Raw genomic sequence first — 22,484 nt, 5'->3', positions numbered from 1 at the left:
CCATTAAGTCATATACACTCAACCAACTAATGAGACATTACATTTTCACTTCTGTAACAAAAATCAGAAATGAGAAAAAGATGTAGCAAAGGTAGCACTTTCAAGTTTTTATGTGGAATTTGTTTTGCTCACATGTTTGATACACATGTAGAGCTCTGCCTAAATTTAATCTGCAATAGTTTTGAGGTTTCACATATTATTCCACTCAGAATTATTGGTGTTGAGGTAAAAAAAATGCAATTTGGATTAATCAAAGAATCAAGTCCAAATTACATAGCAGGTGTCTAATTATTATAAAACATTTATATGTTTCAAATTAAAATATGTAGCAGGGCTACAACATGTAGAAAAATAAAACTGAAATGCAGGTTTATGAGATTGGATTGAGATGTACCTTTCCTTTGCTACACTCTGCAATGCACCCTTTCCAAAAATCACCTCCTTGAGGTCAAGACAAGGGTAAATACTCCTTATTAATTTCACACAATTTCCTCATTCAGCTGAAAACAACAGGATGATAGATCTACTTAACATTCTTATTGTATAGTATTACATAGTATAGAAATTGTACCCCAGAGTTTTGATACATTAGTGCAACTTTTCAAATAGAATTCTAAACTCAGTTTGAATTGATAGTTCCCCATCTAGCTAGCTTCAGTCATTGTTTTCAATTCTTTTAGATGCTTGTTCTGGACCCTCACTATTATAACAGGCAACAATGAATTGCTTTGTTATTTTATACTTTCATTAGATAACGTTTACAGATATGGATTGTAGTCTTGATAAAGAAAGTTGGAAAGTTCAGGAATAAGAAGTAACAACCCAGTTGGAAGTTATATATGGATGACCGTTTGCTTAAATATCTTTACTGATTCCATCTTTCAATTAACACATTTGGGCATTTATCTCCCATCACCTGGAAGAACTCAATTTCAAGAAGTATCAAGGTTTTGATGCTTTAAAAGATGTCTTCAAAATGCAGTTCCCGAACTTGAATGTTTATCTGACTAAAACTCACTATTCATCAAAATGCATAGATTTTTTTTTGAAACATAGAAACTTCTATTTTGTTATTTTTGCCCACTAAGATCAAGCAGAAGATGAATTAAGTTAAGTAATATAATTAAATAGTATTCCACTGGAATTTATGTATGAAGGGAGAAACTGGTTTTGTTCACTAATTCCATATATCATCTCTTCTTATATATGCGTAGATAGAACCAATAAAAAATTGGAATTAGGAAGATTTTTTCCCTCTAAGCTTATTTTAATACTTTATTATTCGTTATGTTCTTTGTTTCTCCTTTTTCAATAGATGACACAAATTATAGCATTAAACCTTTATTTTCATTAAAATCTGTAAACCACCCAGAGTCATTTGGAAGTGAGATAGGCAATGACTAAATTTGATAAATAAGAAATAAATAAATACATAAATAAATAAAATATGCATTTTGAATAAAGAATTACATGAGGTTTTAATTAAGTAAGGTGATGATGCTGCATTAAAAGATAAAAATGTGAAGTCCTTTGAGCTTGTTGTATGCTTGCAGATGTTTTACTATACAACTTGTTAACATCATCAGTGCTAGTGAGTGTGGGGTTTCCTTACTGCTTATATAGAGTAGCTTGTCCTGCCTGTGTTGGTGGAGATGTGGTTTTCGCTTTGGCAATCCCTTGATAATGGTACTGTTTTCTATTTGAAGTTTTGTCTGGTGTTAATCCTTGTTTATCATAATGTAGGCTGCTGGTAAGCATTTATTCTAGTCTTTTTGTTTCCTTCTTAGCTTTTTTATTGTATTATTTGAATGGTATGTAAATGTGGTTTATCTCTGTATGTTTACTGATGGCTGATTCCAGATGGCCAAGCTTTTAGAAATTCCCTAGCATTTTTGGATTTAGCTTGTTCTAAAATGTTCACAATTTTCCAGTTGAAAATATGGTTAAGCTTCAATTCAAATTAAAAGAAAACAGATATTAAATTCTATTCTGTGCGGTACCTTAGTGCCACTAGTTTTAAAGATCCAGGGATCTTTTAAAGATTCAAGCAGCAATGTATAAACTTGAATGTACCACATATTTTGGTTTAGAATATGTGATCCCAGATTACCTGGTTATAATTTAGTGCAGGTCATGACCTAATAAAGCTTGTTGTGGAAGATGACTTTCTTAAAAGCATGACTTCCTGTCCCATTCTGCTCCTTTGGCTTCTCTTTCATTGTCTTCTGCTAGAATATCCCAAAATTTGTGAATATTAGAATATACCAAATAGCAGTGGAGAAGAATTACTATGCCCAAACTTACAATTATCATTGAAGCAACCTTATATCCAACCTAAATCCAATACAAAAGATACAGTAAATGCTTGAACAAAATGATATACTTGGGTCTTCATTCAAGTGAATCTCACTGTTTTAAAATGGAAAATCTCAACAATAAAATGATATAAATGCTGACATTCAGTTTTTTAGTACTTTTTAGCACATCCCACTAGATAGCTTATCTCACCTAAAATCAAGTATAAGAATTGATGAGAATACTGTCCACTCTGGTTTATTCTATACATCATAGTAGAAACAAGATCTGACGTAGCCCAAGCAAACTGAACTGTTAGTAGCTAAAATAATGCAAAGTTTTCATAACAAAGAACATTCTCAGCTTGGTTGCTTTAATAAAAGCAAGATTAATTATATGATCTTCTATGGACCATCTATGTTTTAAAAACGTCTTGCATGCCAGGTTTTTTTTTTTCCTTTGAGTGGTGTTCAGTTTCAGCAAATGGATGAATTCTGTAACAGGCATCTCCAAAACCCTTGGGAGAATTGAAAAGTTGTACAATGTTGTGAAACATATTTTAAGTGAACCAGTGGCATGAATCCTGATATTCTCCAGATGTTGTATCTTCCTCAGTTCAGCCAATTTAGGAAATGATTTCTCACACAGGAGTCCAATAGGGGAAGAAACTATGTTAGAAGTATAGGGGTGTCAATAACACAGGCAATGTATCATTCATGGTACTTAGATGATACAAAGAGGAAATATGTTGAACCAGTTCTCAGTCTGCACAGGAAAAGCCGTTACCAGTAATTCATCTTTGATTAAGGTTGTCATGAGAACAGTGGGATGTAGCTGTCAACTGTGTGATAATGTCACTTTAAAAACTTTAAAATAACATTTAAACTATTAAATTGCCAGGTTTCCCTGTATTAATGCAGAAGCAGTAAACAAACATTGCTCAAGCTCACTTTATATTTGCTGAATAGAAAATTCAAATGGTATGTTTGCATTTAGGTAACCAAGCTAAAAAAAAAATGGCAGAGCCATTTTTATTGCAGAACTTCACTAAAAAAGATATTGCCTGGGGAAGATCCTATTTTCCTGCTATTTCTACTTTGAAGTTCTGTTATTTGGTGAAAGCAAAACAGGGAAATGCAAAGTTTTTCCTCTTTCCTGAAATCAGCATAGCACACAAAATAATTTCTGCTGGAACATTATCCCTTCAATCCACTTAAGAGTCAGCAGCTTTGGGTGATACAAGAAAAAGTCAAAGGTGCTTGCTCCTTCCATCATTTCACAGCTTTACATCTTCAGCCCTTTAGCTCTTGGCTTTTCTCCCACAAGGGCCTTCCTTTCCAAGTGACAGAACAAATATCATTAACTACAAATCCTATGACTCCAGGGGTGAGTGAGCACAGTGTTTCTTCCTTGACGTCTTCTGTTAACACACTACCACCAAAGCCAGAAAAGATATTTTAGATTATACAGCATTCTTTGCTACCTGGAGCTATTTAAATAAAGGCATGTTCACTTACATAAGCTCAATTAAAATAATTCAGGAGGAAGGCAAGCATACATCTTTCTATCATCTCCTGTTATCTTGCCTCAGGTTCTTTGTTCTTATTTGCAGGACATAAAAATAAGACTTTTTGCTCCTCAGCTAGAATTACCATGATTGGCAGTGTAATATGGATGCAGAAAGTCCTAGAAAATGATCTTGATCCAAGCCATTCAAATTATGGTTAGGGAGCCAATGAATCCCATTGTGGACCATACTAGTTGGGTTCACTGATTGTTTTGCAAAAATACAGATTCTCTATATACAGTCTATGTCAGCCAAACAATCAACTAGATACTAGAATGTAGTAGTTTCATACGAGAATAATTTGTATATCATATAAAAGAAAAGAAAAACACACATCCCCTCCTTAGATCCTGATGCAACCTCAAGCAGAATCTTAGCTTTGTTTTTTTTCCCCCAAATCAGAACTGTTCAGCAGAATTTGTAAATAAAGCTTATTGTGGGTTTAAACTCCAAATGATGGTCTTTCTGGATTGAGACAATGTAATAAATTTAAAAGTCACACATGAAGAGGAATAAAAGGAAGACATGGCTCTTCAGGAAGACATTTGGAGGTGCAACATGCAATTCCAAAACAGTAATGAATTAGGTAAATTAAATTTATATTCAGCAGTTTTATTTTTAAATCTTTTTTATTTAAAGTAAGAAAGTAAGATATTTCAGTAAGCTGCTTGGAATCTTTGAAAATGTAGCAGTATAGCGTTGAAAGGTTGAGAGTCATCATCTTGTTAATAAAGCTTTTTTTGGTCTTAGTCATCCTGAAAACAGAGCCCCTAGTATTAATGCAACACAATGGTCCAAGACAGCATTTTCTTATTCTTCAGCACTTCTCTATTATTTATATAGGGATTTTTTATTTTTTAATGTGATTGGTCTGGAGATTTAAGAAGCCAATAGAGGATTGGCAATCAAGGCTATTAGAAATGTGTTCATTTGAACTACATTTCTAAACAGCCTGAAAACAAAAATGTATTAGTATATTATGAAAAGCAATTTTCTGGAACAAGGAAACCATTAAATCAACTGCAGCTAATTTGTTCTGTAGAGCACTTTTGCAGCACAGCACTTTTGGTCAGAATACTAGTATCTGTTACAGTTTTTCTAAAATGATAATGTTCCTTACTAGAAATGATGTTAGCTTATAGGAGTTTTGAAAACAAGAACAAGGTCTTTGGCTTTCTTCTGAATTTTGTCATTTGAGTAGGCTTTTGTCCTTAGTAGCCAGAAAAAAAGTTCATCAAGAATTGTTTCTGCATAAACTCAATTGTTAAACATGCCCCATATTCTTCACATTTTCCAGCCAGGCTAATGAAAATTACAGACAGTAAAAGTTATGACATGTTTCATACCAGCCTGATATGTGCCTTTCATCTTCATTCCCAGCTATAGATATTAAGTCCATGTACCTAAAATAGTAAAGTGCAATTATGGCTTTAATAACTAATTCTATGTTCCCTATTTAATTTAGCAAATGACAACCAGATACAGTTCTCTTCTGACCTTGGTAGCATGGGCATTTAACTAAAAACAAAAATCCTATACGCAGCCCTAGGTAAGAAATAACAGGCAGTACAATAAATTAATGAGGGTCAATAGAACAGATGGCAGCAGTTCATCAATTGCAAGAATTCAGCTAAACTTCTGCTAAAGTAACTAGTCCTGTTTTTTCTCAGTGTAATCAACTGAGCCTAGTAGCCTGATAAAATTGATTGGATTTCCACAACCTTGAGGTGCCTCAGAATTTAAAACTTAATATCTTCTCACCAAAAGACAGGCATGTAATTAGCCTGTCTCCAAACCTAATGGATATTCAGGAAAGTGAAATTCCATCCAGCCATTACATACCTTTTTGCTTTGAAGAAGGCATTTGCAAGGTTTTGCAGCAACTCTGCTGAGTGTGAGAAAGTCATGGAGGAGAAGTTTTCCATTTGTGAGCAGGAAGAACTAAATTACAATATAATCCCAGAAGACTTCATTATTTATGACTCTCTTTCTTCTCCCCTCCCATAAAAAATAAACTACTGGCAATTTTACTTTTTATCCCGTAGCAAGATAAAGGATCTTGGTTATTCTCTTTTTTTAAAAAAAATGGAACTGAAAAAAGCTGGCCATTAGTCTTTAACAGACAGCATTAAGTAGGTAATTGGAGACCACAAGCATTATTCTCATTAATACACTCTCCAAGACTATTTGATAGGATGAGAAGAATGTGGAAGGGAATGATATGCTTTATAAACTTATGATCAACTGTTGAAAAGGGATAATCTTAAATGAGAAAGAAGCATTCAATATCACATTCCTCTAACAGGTTATATAGTAAGCCATATTCTTGTTTGTGATTAAAGTTTAGAATCTACAGATATCCTGATTAAATATAATAACTCAAGCTGTAATGAAAAATCATACTAGTTAATGGTTTTTAAAAAATTAACCAAACTTTTGTCTGTGTGTGTGTGTGTGTGTGTGTTCCAGCATAAATCTGGAACACCTCGAGCAATTTCAACCAAACTTGGTACACAGATGGCTTAGTCTCTGAAAACAAATACCCTAAACCCCCACAGGGTGTGTGTTCTGTTAGGATACAGCCTGTTGGGCCTTAAAATGGCTTCTATTGTACAGCATAATGGAGTTGATATGACAATGGCTTCACAGTATTCCACAAGAGAGCTCCCTCTGGTAAGGGGAAAAAATACGACGTTAGAAATTACGTTTAGTTTGGACATTTTCCTCCTATAAATAAATACCCGGGCAATGCTGGGTTATTGGCTAATCTTAAAATTAAAAAAAAAGGAAGGAAAAGGCGAGGCACAACAGAACACAGGATCTGGCTTGTACCACAATAGTGAGTAGCCAAGAAACTGGCCTGGAGACAACTCATTCGACTCTAAGCTCAACTAAGAACCTTATCTTGAAAATGTGTATGTCTATCTTCCACTATCTTCCACTATCTTCCACTGTAATCAGAAATTATTAAAATAATGTTTCCATTTTTAATCAAAGCATAAACTGTACCATTTTTAGAAACAACTGTACCTAGAGGGGAATACAATGTACCAAATGTGAGAAAAAATATGATTAGAGAGTTTTTTTGCTCTTTGTATTTAGGATTTTTTTTAAAAAAAAGAAATAAATTGCACAATATTTTATTTAGACAGAATTCTGAAATTATCAAGTCTAGTTGGTTTCATATGAATGGATGTAGTGTTTTTTTAATGCAAGACCTGTTCTTCGGAGGATTAATTTATTTTTTCTTCTATAGTTAAAAATCGTTGTTTCTTATATTTTGAGAAGACATTGTTAGGACAATAGTTGTACACAGAAGTAGGGCTAATTAAAAAGAAGGTAGATTAAAGCATTTCTAATGCATATGCTAACTTTATTTTAAAAATGGAAATGAGTCTGAACTGAAAATGGAACACAGATCAATAATCATTACTTGTACTTTTCCTGAGAGCTCCAGCTGGCTCTGGAGGGGAAGAAAAAGCTGAAGTAGATGATCTGATCCAACTGGGTATTATTACTTTTTAGGCTCATAATTTGGAAAGAAATCTTCCATCCTTCATAGCAGTTTAGAATCAACTTGAACAACCTAGAACTATGCTGCCTATGGTCGGACTTCAGCATAGTACCCAAAATTATCCGCAACAATGTCCTACTGGTCAATAACTACTTCAGCTTCAACCGCAATAATAGAAGAGCATACAACAGATACAAACTCAATGTAAACCGCTCAACCAATTGCAGAAAATACGACTTCAGCAACAGAGTGGGATGCCTGGAATGCACTACCTGACTCTGTTGTTACATCTTCAAATTCCCATAACTTTAATCTTAAACTGTTTACCATTGACCTCACCCCATTCTTAAGAGGTCTACAAGGGGAGCACACCATCGTGCCTACCACCTCTGTCCTACTGTCCCCATTTATTCATCCCCATTTCATTCATACTCTTGTTTAGTCTTATACCTATTATCTTGTAAACATATGTCAAATCAAATCAAATAAATAAATAAAATAAAGGTAGTGTGTTGTTAAATTGAGGAACCCACTAATCCCGAAGGCTCAGAAAGGGAAGAGATAGTGACTGACATAAGAAATAATCAGTTCCTCCAAAAGGAAACAAAATGAATTAAGTAGTTAAATTTCTGCCTTGTTTCCTGCACTTTATATCGTTGGATATAAATGGATTAAAAAAAAAACTAAGCTATTCCAGCAGTTGCTGAACTAAATCTATCAACATCAACAATTATCACTGGTTCTTCTGGCTCAAGTTCTCTTCAACAATTTTGAAACAGATAAGCCATGAGACCTTAGCTTGGATTCCAGAATTTTTTTAAAGACACTTAAATCCACTTAGGGCTGGCAGAGTCCACTGTTAATATCTCCTGCCCTAGAGTGATTTTTTTTCTCCAAAAGATACTCAAGATAATTTATTTCTATTTATGTCTACTCTTTTCTGACTCTTCTGTTCTACTTTTCCTAACCCTAGTCCTAATATAACTAACCTGTAACTATTCTTCACTATTATTTCATTGCCTGAAAAAAAATCACCTATGAATCTTCAAACCTCTGGTCAAGATGGAATTATAAAAGGGATTCAAGTATTTATTTCAATATTGATACCTGTTGCCATTACTAGAACATGAAAAAGTTGACTAACTTGTCTTTGGCTTTTTAGAGAGGGCTTGGTTTTTTTGCATTGTTTGGATGGTAGCTGAGAAAAATTCTACATTATCTCAACATTAGCAAAAGAAACAGTGCAGCATAAACTATGAAATGTTTGTTCCCGTGGAAATGAGGTGGATGTGAAAACCATCAAAACTACTGTTCATACTATAAGTGTCAGATTTTTTTTCAGCTGAGAAGAAAATGTCTCACTTGAAAGTTTCTGGAACTCTATTGATACATCTATAATTAACTTATTAAATGCTAGTAAGGTCCAATTTACAGGGGACTGAAAGTTCAGAACAAATGGAGATGACCATTCTGCTCTGATTATGGAAAGAAATACATGAAATACTCTCTTTGACAAAACATCAAGCAGATATTGAGAAAGCTCACTGTATTACAGCCTCTCTTTTTCTATAACTTATAAGCCTCTGCCATTAATTGTGATGTGTCTTAGACTTACAATGAGAAGTTCTTTACTGGAGAAAGTATGCTGTCCCCTTCACTAAACAATGGGAATGAAAAGTCTCACATTATGTTGTTTTTGGTTTAAGCTACGTAAGTCCAACATTTCAGGAAAGTGTCTTCAGTGGCAGGAAGTATGGCCTATGAGATAAATTTCAATATTTTATTGAATCCTTGACGCAAATTGACAGACTGTAAATAGCTGTGACCCGTCAAAAGTGTGAACGTCGTAAGTGCGCCGACAACAGCGCGGCGCTAAAACCGCGATTTCAAAAGCGCGCCGACAACAGCGCGCCGACAACAGCGCGCCGACAGAAGCGCTATTTCATTTAAGGTAAGATTTACAGTTAGGGTTAGGGTTAGGTTTAGGGTTAGGTTTAGGGTTAGGTTGAGGGTTAGATTGAGGGTTAGGTTGAGGGTTAGGTTGAGGGTTAGGTTGAGGGTTACGTTACAGCGCGCTTCTGTCGGCGTGCTTTTGTCGGCGCGCTTTAGGGCTAATTAGTCGCTCATTCATCATGCGGTTTTGTCACCGCGCTCTAGACACCGCGGTTTAGTCAGGCGCGCTTTTGTTGTGCGCGCATTTGTGGTGGAACCGTAAATAGCTTCCTTGTATATCTATCAAGGTTGATTTTGTCTTATTGCTTCATCTTTTAGCCAAAATCTGGCTGGCAATTAGAGTTTTAGCTAAAGACAACTAAAATGTTCCACATTTAATTTGTAGCTCCTAATTATATATTTACACTTTCTGGTTAGTAAAATAATTAGAACTATGTTATAAAAAAATAATCACTTATAGGTTATTTTTAAATGTTATCCTTTTTTCTCTCCCTTTTTGTCATTTAAGATAAATGTATTTAAATTAGTCAATCACATTAAAAATATTACTTTTAATCAGTAATTGGAATGTCGATCCATATGGCTTTACTTGTCCTATTATTGTTACAGGATTATTAACATAACTTAAGACCACTTATTGTTGGATAAAGCTACAGTACATATATTTGCTTGGTTATGGTATTTTTAACTTACTACGATTTATGGAGGTTATGCATATGAACAAAATAATTATTATAAGACAATGAAATGATAAATCAACTCCTTTTATTATTGTAATTTATTTTTGCATCTTCAGCAAAAAATCAACCAAGAAACAAACATCAAATTACAGCAATTTATTCAAATATATTGTAATATTTACAAGGCTTTTTAAAAACACCATGATCATTGCAATAAAACACATTGTTAACATTATCATATCTATGTGTGTCATACACACACACACACACACACACACATTTCTAATACTAAGCTGAATTATTATTATTGTACAATTGTATCACAGCGGCCAGTTGTTTCGCCGGATTTGGCATTGGTTACTAGTCGGGCCCCACCCAGGGGCCTAGGACGTCGTAACGTATTTTCGTAATATGCGTGCAGATCCAAGCAGTGCGGCTTTTTGCATTTGACTGATGGTGATTTTGTCAATTTTTAACTGTTTTAAATGTAATTCCAGTGCTTTTGGAATAGCACCCAGTGTGCCAATTACCACTGGAATTACCACTGCTGGTTTGTGCCATAGTCGTTGAATTTCGATTTTTAAATCCTGGTATCTTGCGATTTTTTCATGTTCCTTCTCGGCGACCCTGCTATCACCTGGTATTGCGATGTCTATGATTGTGACCTTATTTTTCTCAACCAGTGTGATGTCTGGTGTATTATGCGCCAGTATTTTGTCGGTTTGTATACGGAAATCCCACAAGATCTTGACCATCTGATTTTCGGTGACTTTTTCAGGCTGATGTTCCCACCAGTTTGTTGCTGTTTTAATATTATAATTTTTGCACAAATTCCAATGGATCATTTGTGCTACTGAATTGTGCCGCAATTTATAATCAGTCTGCGCGATTTTTTTACAGCAGCTGAGTATGTGATCAACAGTTTCATCAGCTTCTTTGCAAAGTCTGCATTTGGCATCATCAGAGGATTTTTCGATTTTGGCCTTAATGGCATTTGTGCGGATAGCTTGTTCTTGCGCAGCCAGGATTAGTGACTCTGTTTCTTTCTTTAATGTACCTGTTTTTAACCATAACCAAGTTTGTTCACTGTCCACTTTATCTTTTATTTTTTCCAGAAATTGACCATGCAGTGCTTTGTTCTGCCAACTCTCCATTCTTGATTTTATCACATCTTTTCTGTATTCTTGTTTTGTCTGTTGGGCCTTCAGTAGATTTTTGTTCTTTACTTCGATTAATAGATATTCTTGAGTGTCTTTTAAATAATCAGCCAGTGCATGTTTTTCTTCTTCAACTGTTTGCTTCACTTGTAATAATCCTCTGCCACCTGATTTTCGGGGCAGATATAGTCTATCAGTATCACCACGTGGATGTAAACTGTAGTGCATTGTCATTAGTTTCCTGGTTTTTCGGTCCAAAAGGTCCAAATCAGCTTGTGTCCAGTTAACTATACCAGCTGTGTATCTTATAACTGGTATTGCCCAGGTATTTATGGCCTTGATTGTATTTCCACCATTCAATTTAGATTTCAAAATTTTCCTAACTCTGTTGGTGTACTCTCGCCTGACAATAGTTTTTACTTCTCCATGCTTGATGTTATCCAACTGCAGAATGCCTAAGTATTTGTAGGCTTCATTTTCTTTGCATTTAATTAGTTGGCCATTGGGCATTTCAATTCCCTCAGATGCAGTGATTTTGCCCCTTTTTATGGATACAGTGGCGCATTTTTCCATGCCAAACTGCATTGAAATATCGGTGCTGAATACTCGGACTGTATTTGTCAATGATTGGATTTCTATTTCTGACTTTCCATAGAGTTTCAAATCATCCATATATAGTAAATGCGAAATTTTTTCAGCTTTTTTGGCTGTTTGGTAGCCTAATTTCATTTTTTTAATTATAATTATAATTATAATTATTATTATTATTATTATTATTATTATTATTATTATATATCTGATAGGCCTAAAATTAAAATACCTTGGAGGTTTCTTTAAGATATACATGAAGTGACATGGGATCAAAGCAATCTAAGATTTTATTAAAGAATAAACTTAAAAGGCATGCCTAACTCTATGCAAATATTTTAATGATTGTCACATATTAATTATCAGCTTGAGGTTAGAGTCCTTATTTAACTTTGGTAGATAGCCTGCAAATTGATTATGTGCTATCAATCTGGTGATGACTATTAGTGACCACATAGGTGGGTTTTTTCTATGGTTGCAAATTGATGGGGCTATAAATTATGGTAAAAGACTAAAAAAGGTATTGTTGTAGACTTGGTCTCTTCAGACTCAGCTTGCTTTCTTTTCATTTTTCTCCACAGTTTTTCACAGTAAAACTTTGCTTGTTTCAAACATGAAAATAGTTATAATGTGCCTTGTTTCTGTTCTTGCACACCTTGTGAATCAAACCATTGTTTCATTAACAGTGATTCCATTAGCTTATAGTACAAATACGTAGGAAACAATTTCCAAAGTATTTAAACATGTTAACAGAATAACAGATTTGCAAGGGAACTTGGACATCTTCTAGTCCAAATGTTCTTATTTTGCTACAATATATTAGTGCATTTTAACTTCCTCAAACATTTTCTCAGTTACTGTCATAACCCTGCAACCTTCAGAGGCCAAAATAAGAAAGTAGAATTCCTTGACAGCAAAAAGACAAATGGTCCCTGGCTTATGGCTTACTGTGTAATGCCATGCTATGAATCCAGCACTGATTTCTAGAAAATATGGCATTTCTTTTCCTTTAGCAGTTACTCTTTAACACAAAACTTCACTTGCTTCAACATCTCAGGTGTTTAAATGTATCTGCCAAATCTTACAGTAGGCAGGGGTCAGCTATGCCTTCAATTTTACAAACACTCTGGACTGCTGTGATGTATTTGTCATGTTGGAAAAGTGATTGCTCCTTTGTAAATATCACCATTCCCTACTAGGGCCAATAGGTGAAGCCAGAATTGAATGGATGGGAAAAAATATCTAAAGGAAGCAAAAACAAAAATATAATCTGATTCGAATTTAAATTCTTCGCTTTTTAAAAAATTTCTCCTATCCTATATTGCTCTTATTTATTACAAATGATGGTTAACAGAATTCTTTGGCAAGAAGAGCAAACAATGTGTCAGCAATGTTGAAATTCAACACTGGTGTGGAGAGTTCCAAGTTGGGTTCATAAGGCAGATTATTACATTACATCCTTGGATTTAGTTTAGAATGTTGCTTGAAGGCATTACAGTTTGCAACTCATATTTTATGAAAGAACTTTAAAGGATGGCACCATATTTGAGGGAAATTCTAGGGACTGAAATTAGCAAAGCAGATGGGCTAGAACAGAGGTATCAAATTGGCGGCATGTGGGCCAGATGTTTCACACACAGGTCACACCCAACTCGCTCTGCGAAGGGAAAAATGTCATGAAACGTCACGTGACAGCAATGTGACACAATGAGTTTGACATCCATGGACTAGAAGGAGTAGAAAAAATAGGGGAGAGAAAACAGGGGGCCTTATATTTGAATTAAATGTTAATATTTAGATTCTTCTGTTTCCTGAAAAATGAGTTTGGTGGCAAATAAGTTTGAAGTGCCGTATGCTGCTTCCAAAGCCTTTATTGAGCACACCTGGGTTATGACTTAAAGTAATGTGCATGATAAAGCTTTCATGGTTCAGCCATCAAAACCTAAACTAGCCATGGTGTGTTCTTCTCATAGACAGCTAAAGATGCAGATAAATACTTGTTTTGAGGGGTCCTTGGTGCTCTCTGAACTTGCTTGTTTTCTTGCAGATGTTTCATTACCCTAATTAGGTAACATCATCAGTGCTAGTTACCTAGTTAGGTAATGAAATAAAACAATAAAACAAGCAAGTTCAGAGAACACCAAGGACCTATCATTTCAGAATAGCATACGAAGACTCAAGCCAAGAGTACCGGTATATAATTATGCACAGGAAATAAGTTGGACTGCTGACTTCTTTCTTCAAATGCTTTCTAACACAATCTGAAGGGCCAAGAAAAAAGACTTGTCAAAATGCCATGCTTATTACTAAACCTAAATTATTCATTTATCAAAACTATGCATCCTGTGATGCTCAGTGGCTCTTGTACCTGTCTTTTTCTGATATGTCAAATATGCTTTTGCACTGATTACTGCATGTGGCAACCCATAACACAGTGTCTTTCTTGTAAATAGTGGATATTTTAAAAAAGGTAATTTGATATTTGTCAAAATGATATAGTTTGAAAAATATGAAATAGTTATCTGTACAGAAAGGGTATCATCTAAAGCTATCTAGAATTATATTAAAAGTTTCAGGAAATATGCAGGTGCCTTGCACTTAGTCTCTGACTTATTCACATGGGGCAAGACTTGTAAACATTTTACTGGAAGGTAAGGAACAATGTAAGACAAATAATCTCTAAATTTTGGATTGAGGCGAGCTGGAGTTTCTAATGACACTAATTAAACTTCCAGCTTTGTGCTGATACAGGTGAGATGTTTTAATGAACTAGAGATAAGTTTCTTTGACCTGAACTCCCATTTAATTATTTAATGCCAACTTTTTACAGGTATTATATAATAGTCTGTTAAAGCCTATGAACAGTCTCCTTAAATACTTCCAAGACCAACCAGTAACTAATGGAAAGCAATCAGCAAACATTACAAGGCCAAACAATGCTAAGGATTCCACATTCACACATACATTCTCAGCAGACAGAGTGATGAATGATGTTGATCAACTGTGAATAGAATTTTGCCTCCCTAAAACGTTTGAGTGGAGGAGTTATTGTGTCATATGATTTGACCTTGTAAGTTATTGAGATATTTATGAATTATTTTAACATAGATCCGTATAAATAGATCTAAAGATTTTTTTTTATGTTAAAGAAATTACTGTTATGTTCAAATATTAGAATCTGAGTATTTTTGATGAATTGTGCTATACTGGATATTAGATATTGCTAAGAAAATTATTTTGAAAAATTACAAATGTATCGTTATTCTTGATATTAAGGTTTAGGTTCAAGAGATGTGTAATTTCTATTTTTAAAAAGGCAATTTTATCTGCAATATTATAAAAACTGATGAAACATATTTCCCTTTGGTATAGATTTTATTAAATTTGACAACAGCTGAATATTTTCATTTAAAAAAAACTTTTAAAATATTAATGTTTAATGAATAATGTTATCTAAAGGTAGTTTGTAATCCCCAAAACTTATAAACAACTTCTTTCTTTTACTATTGTTTTGGATTGTATATTTTTAAAATGTCTTTCCATTTTTATAAACCATTTGTGTCTGTGTCTGTATGTGTCTTAAAAAAGGATGCAGTGATTAAATAGAATGTTGGAATTCAAAATACGTGTAACACTCAATTTAAAAAAGCACATTAAAATATGTTTCAAAACAGAAACTATCAACTTGTCTTTATTAGATGGATTTTTAAAAGGCCATATTAAAAAAACCCAGCAGGAAACCTTTTCTTGGCTGCCACTTCATTCTTTTCCAAACAGGGCATGTGGCAGTGATGGAATCAGATACAGCAAGACTGACATTTTCGTTCTTTCTTATATTCCAGATTTCTGAATGTTTAGAAAGGTTGATCGTCAGTGATGGATACCAACTCCAAACCCTACTTGGATAAACCAGAGACTGGACTGATAATCTTTCTTAAGTAAAATTTATTTTCTGCTTGATTGTTTCCCATAGCAGAACCACCCATGTCTTTTAGAGCAGTGTTTTTCAACCACTGTGCCGCGGCACACTAGTGTGCCGTGACATAGTGTAAGGTGTGCCGTGGGAAAAACACCCGCCTATATTGAATATAGGCACAGAGTTAAATTTTTTTAACATTTTCTAATGGTGGTGTGCCTCGTGATTTTTTTCATGAAAAAAGTGTGCCTTTGCACAAAAAAGGTTGAAAAACACTGTTTTAGAGAAATAAAGAAGCAACTGGATAGTCCAAGCATGAGGTTTTTCTTAAATGCCACCACTGACTGCCAAATATGGAAATCACCCTTAAGTCTATAAAGATTTGCTTTGTTCCCTTCTATTCATGTCAAGTTACTACTTGCTACCACATGTTAAGTAAGTGCACTCCCCTGAATTCCTTTTTAGAGCAAGTTACTTAAAATAGCTCTAATAGGTAGCATGCCAAAGTGCTTTTTAAGAATGTATGCTAACTATGCCTCCGCTTTTCTTTTGAGACCAAACCAATTAAAATTTAAAATTGAGCATTAGTTCTTATCATGCATTTTACATAGTTGTTTTGGTTACAACATAATTTCACGTTGGAATTCCTGGGTCATTCAGCATTTGCTTCTTCCTTTACTGAATAATGCATTAGATATTTTCAGGTAGAAATCAGCAATGTTAAGAACAGCTATCCTGCAGGAAAAAAAATGTGAACTTATTTTGCGCCCTAAACTCTTTAATCAAGCATTCCTGTTTAAGAAAATGACAATAATTTTCTTCTGTTTAAATCAGAATATCATGCAAGAGACTCTCTGAATTCATGTGAATAATCTCTTTTCAAATGTTTCTGACAAAACAGTTCTGCTAGAATAAGAGGCTATTATTATTATTATTATATGGTTTTTATTAGATGAATTTCAATTTGAACTTGATGTTTAATTCTTGTCTTCATATCAACTGGGCAATGCTACAGCAGGGGTTTCATAAGACAGACTGGTACGCAAGACCAGTTTTATTACAGGAAAAGTGCAGGAGATCCTTTTGTACATAAGCTTCTTCACCAGATTTATTTATTTATTTATTTGACATATACCGCTTCATAGGGCTTTCAGCCCTCTCTAAGCGGTTTACAGATTTTTAGCAAATTGAGTCAGCAAATTGCCCCCACAGTCTGGGTCCTCATTTCACCCACCTCGGAAGGATGGAAGGCTGAGTCAACCTTGAGCTGGTGAGATTTGAACCACTGAAATGCAGATAACAGTCAGCTGAAGTGGCCTGCAGTACTGCACCCTAACCACTGTGCCACCTCAGCTCCTAAAAACATATAACCATTCTTTAAAATATACATAATCATACCCATACCCATATTTTTGAAAAAACATTATTGAATGGAATTTAGTGACATACGTTATGATTTATCAAGATGGAGATAATATTAGCAACTTTTCCACAAACTATTTTGAGCTTTAAAAGATTGAAAACAAAGTGTAATATGCAATCTGGAAATCACAAAATCAATGCAATTTGTATAATTTTACCTCTACTTAAATTCTGAATTTGCTTTTAGTGGCAGCTCAATATAGAAAGTATCACAGCTTGTCTTCCAAGTATTAGTAGTATGTTAAACACACTATTAAAATGTATTTAAAAGATCCAATATCTTCAATAAAAGCAGCTGGTCTAGCTAGTTTTATGCTTCATATTCTTCTATATGAACCAAAATCTTCAGACAAAATGCAGGCAAATATATCCACTGATTTTTGAAATATTAAAAAGTATGATCAATGTCATTGATTAGTCCCTATAGTGTTAGGGTTTCCAATATTTTGGGACCAGTAAATACATTTCAACTTCTGAAAACATTTCCTGATTTTTCTTTTAAGATTGTTTAAAACATAACTAGCAGCGAACAAACTGATGAGGCCATTCCATGCTGTGCTTACTTTTTCCAACTGATTCTTTCCATTACTCAGAATGTTTTTTCCCCCCAGAACATATAGGCAAAGTTGCAAGCAGTGGATTGCAGCTACCACAATTTTTAATTTCTTGCAATGTCTACATATCATTTTTTGGAACCAGCAATATTCTTGGAAATAAATTTAAAGTTGAAAATTGGTATTAGGAAGTACCATTTTTGCATTTAATTTAAGTTTTAAAGAGTATAAATCAAAATCAGTTAAAATTAGGACTTGATGGGTGTCAGTGGAAGCATCTGTGAGCATGGGGATTACATTGGTGACCTAGAGCTTCAATTGCAGAAATATTTAATATAACAGAAATATTTGCTGCAATTATCATGAACACATTCCCTAACCTTGTGAATAGACTGCTTGGAGGTTTATTGGTGATGCCAATCATTCATCTACTGTGAGAGAGCTTGTGATTACATCTCACAAGTCTAAAGAAAAAGTTTGACTGGCTGGAACTTACAAAATTCTGATGTTCCAAGACGCTTATTAGTTGGCTCACTTCTAAAGTACAAAATTTTTTCTTCCTTTAAGAAACTTAAATATTCTTACAAAAAAAGTAGCCTTCATGATAATGAAGACAAATATCAGGATAAAATAATGTATGTGGTACTGAGTCTGAAATAAGGAAAAATAAATGGTACCATTCTCATCAATACAAACAATGCCTAATTGCTAGAAACTTCCCAATTATCCATGTTTCTTGTAGATCTCGATACAATAGCAATGTCCAAATTAGCAGTTTTTACTTGCAATTTATAATTTCAGAAATATTGATTTCATTTCTTTCTGGACAAACTATATGGATAGATATATAATACTGACTCAAGACGTTATTTTTCATCTTCAATCTTTAATTTTTCATCTTCAATCTTTAACAATAGTTCTTAAATTGGAGAAAAATGCACTATTCATATAAAAATATAATTTTTGACATAAACACAACAATGCTATCTAGAAAAAGTAGAATGTAATCACCATAATAAAATCTGTGCTTTCATGCCATGGTCTGTTTGCAATCTCATAGAAAGAGGAGTGTTCTCATACTCTTTGTTTGCTTGTTGTTTTAAGATTGGAATGTCTATTTTTTGCCAGGCTTTAATGAATAGGAAAACCTAGCCCCCAAAATACACTTATTTCAACACAGGTTTATTAACTATTGAAAAAACAGGAATTCTAGATTCTTATGTCTACTAGGATTTCCATGACTTACAGTATCAATATCCACCTGCCATATCAATATTAATACTACACATCTCCACTTTAATAAGAAATTAAGGAGAAAACATTCAAATTATGGTTTAATTTAAGTCACAATGAAACACCGAAGAAATGTATGTTCCTTCTTGCTTCAGCTTCATCATTATCATGAAAAATTCAGACAGAAATTCGAAAAGCTTCCCAGGCATTTTGCCTTTATATCAGTCTTGAATTCTGGGCAGGGAGCCAGGTGAATGTGTTTCATTTTAGGATACTTTTATTTGGATCAAATCCATAATTAACTCCACTTCATTAGCTAAAAGGAATAAAAATCTTTCATAATAAATCTATATGACACCCCTAAATTTTAACATTATTCACTAAAAGTTCCATTCTCCTGAGCTTGCGTTTATTTTTTGGCATTGGTTTGTCATATAAACCATTTTTAAGAAGATGTTCCTTGCTGTGATGGACCTGGGCACCATGCTGGATCTGGAAAGCACAAAGAGCTTGAAGAGGACGAAGTACAGTCTGATTGGAAAGAAAGAGAAAAAAGAAAAGAAAACTTAGAGCTAGACATAAATTACATAGACCTCTAGTTGCATGAAATGAAATAAATACCTTGCTTCTGAGTATATTTACTTGGAAGTGATATTAATCTACAATTTTTTTGGTTGAGGCTATGGAATATGTCCGTTTTTAAAAAAAAAAGTCAGTGAAGCAGTTTCAAGCATGATTTTAAAAGCTGTTACAATCTCAGTTTCACACTTTTCTCTGTTGGTTTACATGCTGAACTGCTTAGTACTATGTCACTAATAAGAATGAGTTTAGCTTCTACTACTATTTCTTGCTAAATAAACTAGAAACAGTAAATTAAGAGAAAACAGGACAATGAGAAGTTTGGGGCAAAGAATCTATTGTATACAACATGTTTTCCACTACCACTATTCCATAATGTTAATTATAGGAAAGACATTATTTTTGGTGACACAATTATAAATCTTGAAAGTACAAAATTGTCTCTGTAAAGAGTGTAAGGAGATAGAAAGGAGTAGATTCCCCTGAGTAAAACACCTAATGACACATTGTTACATCATGCATTTTTCCTGGCAATAATATTGAAGTTATTTGTCACTGCATTCAGGGTTTTTTTCGATCAACCAAGATAATTTTGTGTTCCTTTCTGCAGTGTCATTTTCCAGTTGGGTGCCGGTTACCTTTGATTACCCACTTCTTTACCCCCCAAAAGACTGACCAATATCATTATTGAAAAATGATTATATTTAGCATCATTTTAATCAAAAGGATGAAAACTATTCTGCAGGATTTTATGCATGATAAGCAATGTAGTTTCTTACCCAAAAGCCAGTTGACAGATATCAAAAATATAATTTTATTATATTAAAATATTTTAGAACACCATAATGGAAAACAAGATGTGTTCATCTTTATTGATGTAAGGAAAGCCATTCGCAATTTGAACTAGACTTTTCTATTTAATTTTGGAAAATATGAAATTTGGAAAAAGTGTTATTAAGTGGGTGAGATCTCTATACACAAACAGCACAAATTACAGTCAATGGACTAGATCCTGTAGCAAACACAAAAAGACAACTCGAGGCACTCCATTTCTGCCACAGCTGTTCATTTTAGTTCTTGAAATGCTTACAATGCTTTACAGACAACTCTAAGCAGTTTACATAGTCAGCATATTGTCCCCAACAATCTGGGTCCTCATTTTCTCGACCTCAGATGTGTCCAAATGTATATGGCAGTGGAAAAAATAAAGGATTAAATGTAAAATTCTTGAATATGCAGAAGAAAAGAGGATTAGGATTCCTTATTTTAAATTATATTTTGCAGCCTGCTGCTTGGTTTGGATGAAAAAATGATTGTTGCTCATAAAATAATGTAAGAATTGGAAGAATATAACCTGATATTTGGGTGGCATTAGTTTTTATAGCCTTCAAAGTTAAAATTAATGTAGAAAAAACATTATATAGAAAGTACCATATTAATAACATGGAATAAATACAAATAAGGGCTATGCTCGAAAATACCTCATGGCTTTCAGTATAGGAAGCATTTTATAGAAAAGAAACTGCTTAACATATCAAGATTTATCAGTACAGGAGAGTGGAAAAATTCAGATAATGCCGTGAGAACAATTAAATTAATTTTCAAAGGTTTTCATCTGCACATTTAAAAAAAGATTTAATGTAGATGAAATATTACTGGACTATATAAAATGAAATTTGAACTGAATTATATAGAAATGATGAACATGTGCCTGTAAAATGTATAAAGCTTCGTTAAAATTTGAATGGAAGAGGAACAGGTTAAAGATTGCATGATAAAATGGGCAATTCATTTTCATTATAATATGCAGACAGTTAAATGGGAGAGAATGTGGATGAATGGGTTGAAATTCATATCATATTATAATTTAAGAAACATTTTTTATAAAAGGATGTACCTTTTTATGTACCTGCGGACCAGTGATGGGTTTCAAAATTTTTTAGAACCTATTCTGTAGATGTGACCTGTTTTGTGGGAGTGGCTTTGTGGTCATGTGACCAGGTGGGAGTAGCTTGGCAGTCATGTGACTGAGTGGTAGTGCCTTGGCAATTATGTGACCAGGTGGGAGTAGCTTGGGACTCATGTGACTGGGTGGCAGTGACCAATGAGATGTCACTGAATTCTTTGCCTCAAAGAATGACAATAGCAATAGCAATAGCAGTGGACTTATATACCGCTTCATAGGCCTTTCAGGCCTCTCTAAGCGGTTTACAGAGAGTCAGCATATTGCCCCCAACAATCTGGGTCCTCAGATCTACAAAAAGAAGATATAAAAAAGGAAATTTTATTATTTTGTGCACTTACTACTTAAATAAGAATAAAATAAGTACACAAAACAATAAAAGAGCTACTTACAGAGGAAATATGACTGTCCTTGCCAGTCTTCAACATTACTGACCACCTTACACACACACTTCCAGCCCCTCTGCCTCTTCCCTCTTCCTGGATTCACTCAGATGTTTTTAAAACTCACAGCCTGTGCACACACAAGACATTTTTAAAACCCACAGCCTGTGCCCAGCACACACACTTCCAGCCCTCTGTCTCTTCCCACTTCCTGGATTCACTCAGACGTTAGGATACAAATAATTTTAAAGATTACTATTGGGAAAAAGCCAGAACTTTTTTTATTAAGATTTATGAATAGTGAATTAGAAAAAAAATATGGAAGATTTTATATATAGTGACTTCAACAAGTTTATTATTTGCACAATAAAGGAGAAATACTGACATACCCATCATAGAGGAATGGAGTATGAAAATGGCAAAAATGGCAGAAATGATCCCTTTGGTCAGGGACAAAATAAGTTATCAATATTTTTGAGATCAATTTGAAGGTAGAGCAACAAGATCTGTCCATTATCAGTTGCCTCACCAATTGTCTGACAACCAACTTATTATTTACAGAGAGTATGGGGTCATCAGGGAGACAAAATATGGGATTTGAGATCCTTTTTTTAACTTAGGGAAGGATAATCAGCCGCTATTGAAAACGTGGTAGTACGTGACAGAATTATTCAGCAGTT

At 34.1% G+C, this 22,484-nt stretch overlaps 1 protein-coding gene across 1 annotated transcript in view; it reads right to left on the bottom strand.

The window, feature by feature from the left end:
* Window positions 1-18,512: 18,512 nt before the first annotated feature.
* Window positions 18,513-22,484, bottom strand: part of DTWD2 (DTW domain containing 2) — an 88,621-nt gene continuing 84,649 nt past the window's right edge. Inside the window, exon 6 of the mRNA XM_032214507.1 lies at window positions 18,513-19,410. Coding sequence (XP_032070398.1) covers window positions 19,240-19,410 — 171 coding nt within the window. The 3' untranslated portion in view covers window positions 18,513-19,239. The remainder of the gene's footprint in view (window positions 19,411-22,484) is intronic.

The sequence above is a fragment of the Thamnophis elegans genome, chromosome 3 (assembly GCF_009769535.1).
Source record: "Thamnophis elegans isolate rThaEle1 chromosome 3, rThaEle1.pri, whole genome shotgun sequence".
In the NCBI taxonomy this organism is placed as follows: domain Eukaryota; kingdom Metazoa; phylum Chordata; class Lepidosauria; order Squamata; family Colubridae; genus Thamnophis; species Thamnophis elegans.
Note: the sequence above shows the minus strand (reverse complement) of the source record. Positions and strands in the feature narration are given on the sequence as shown.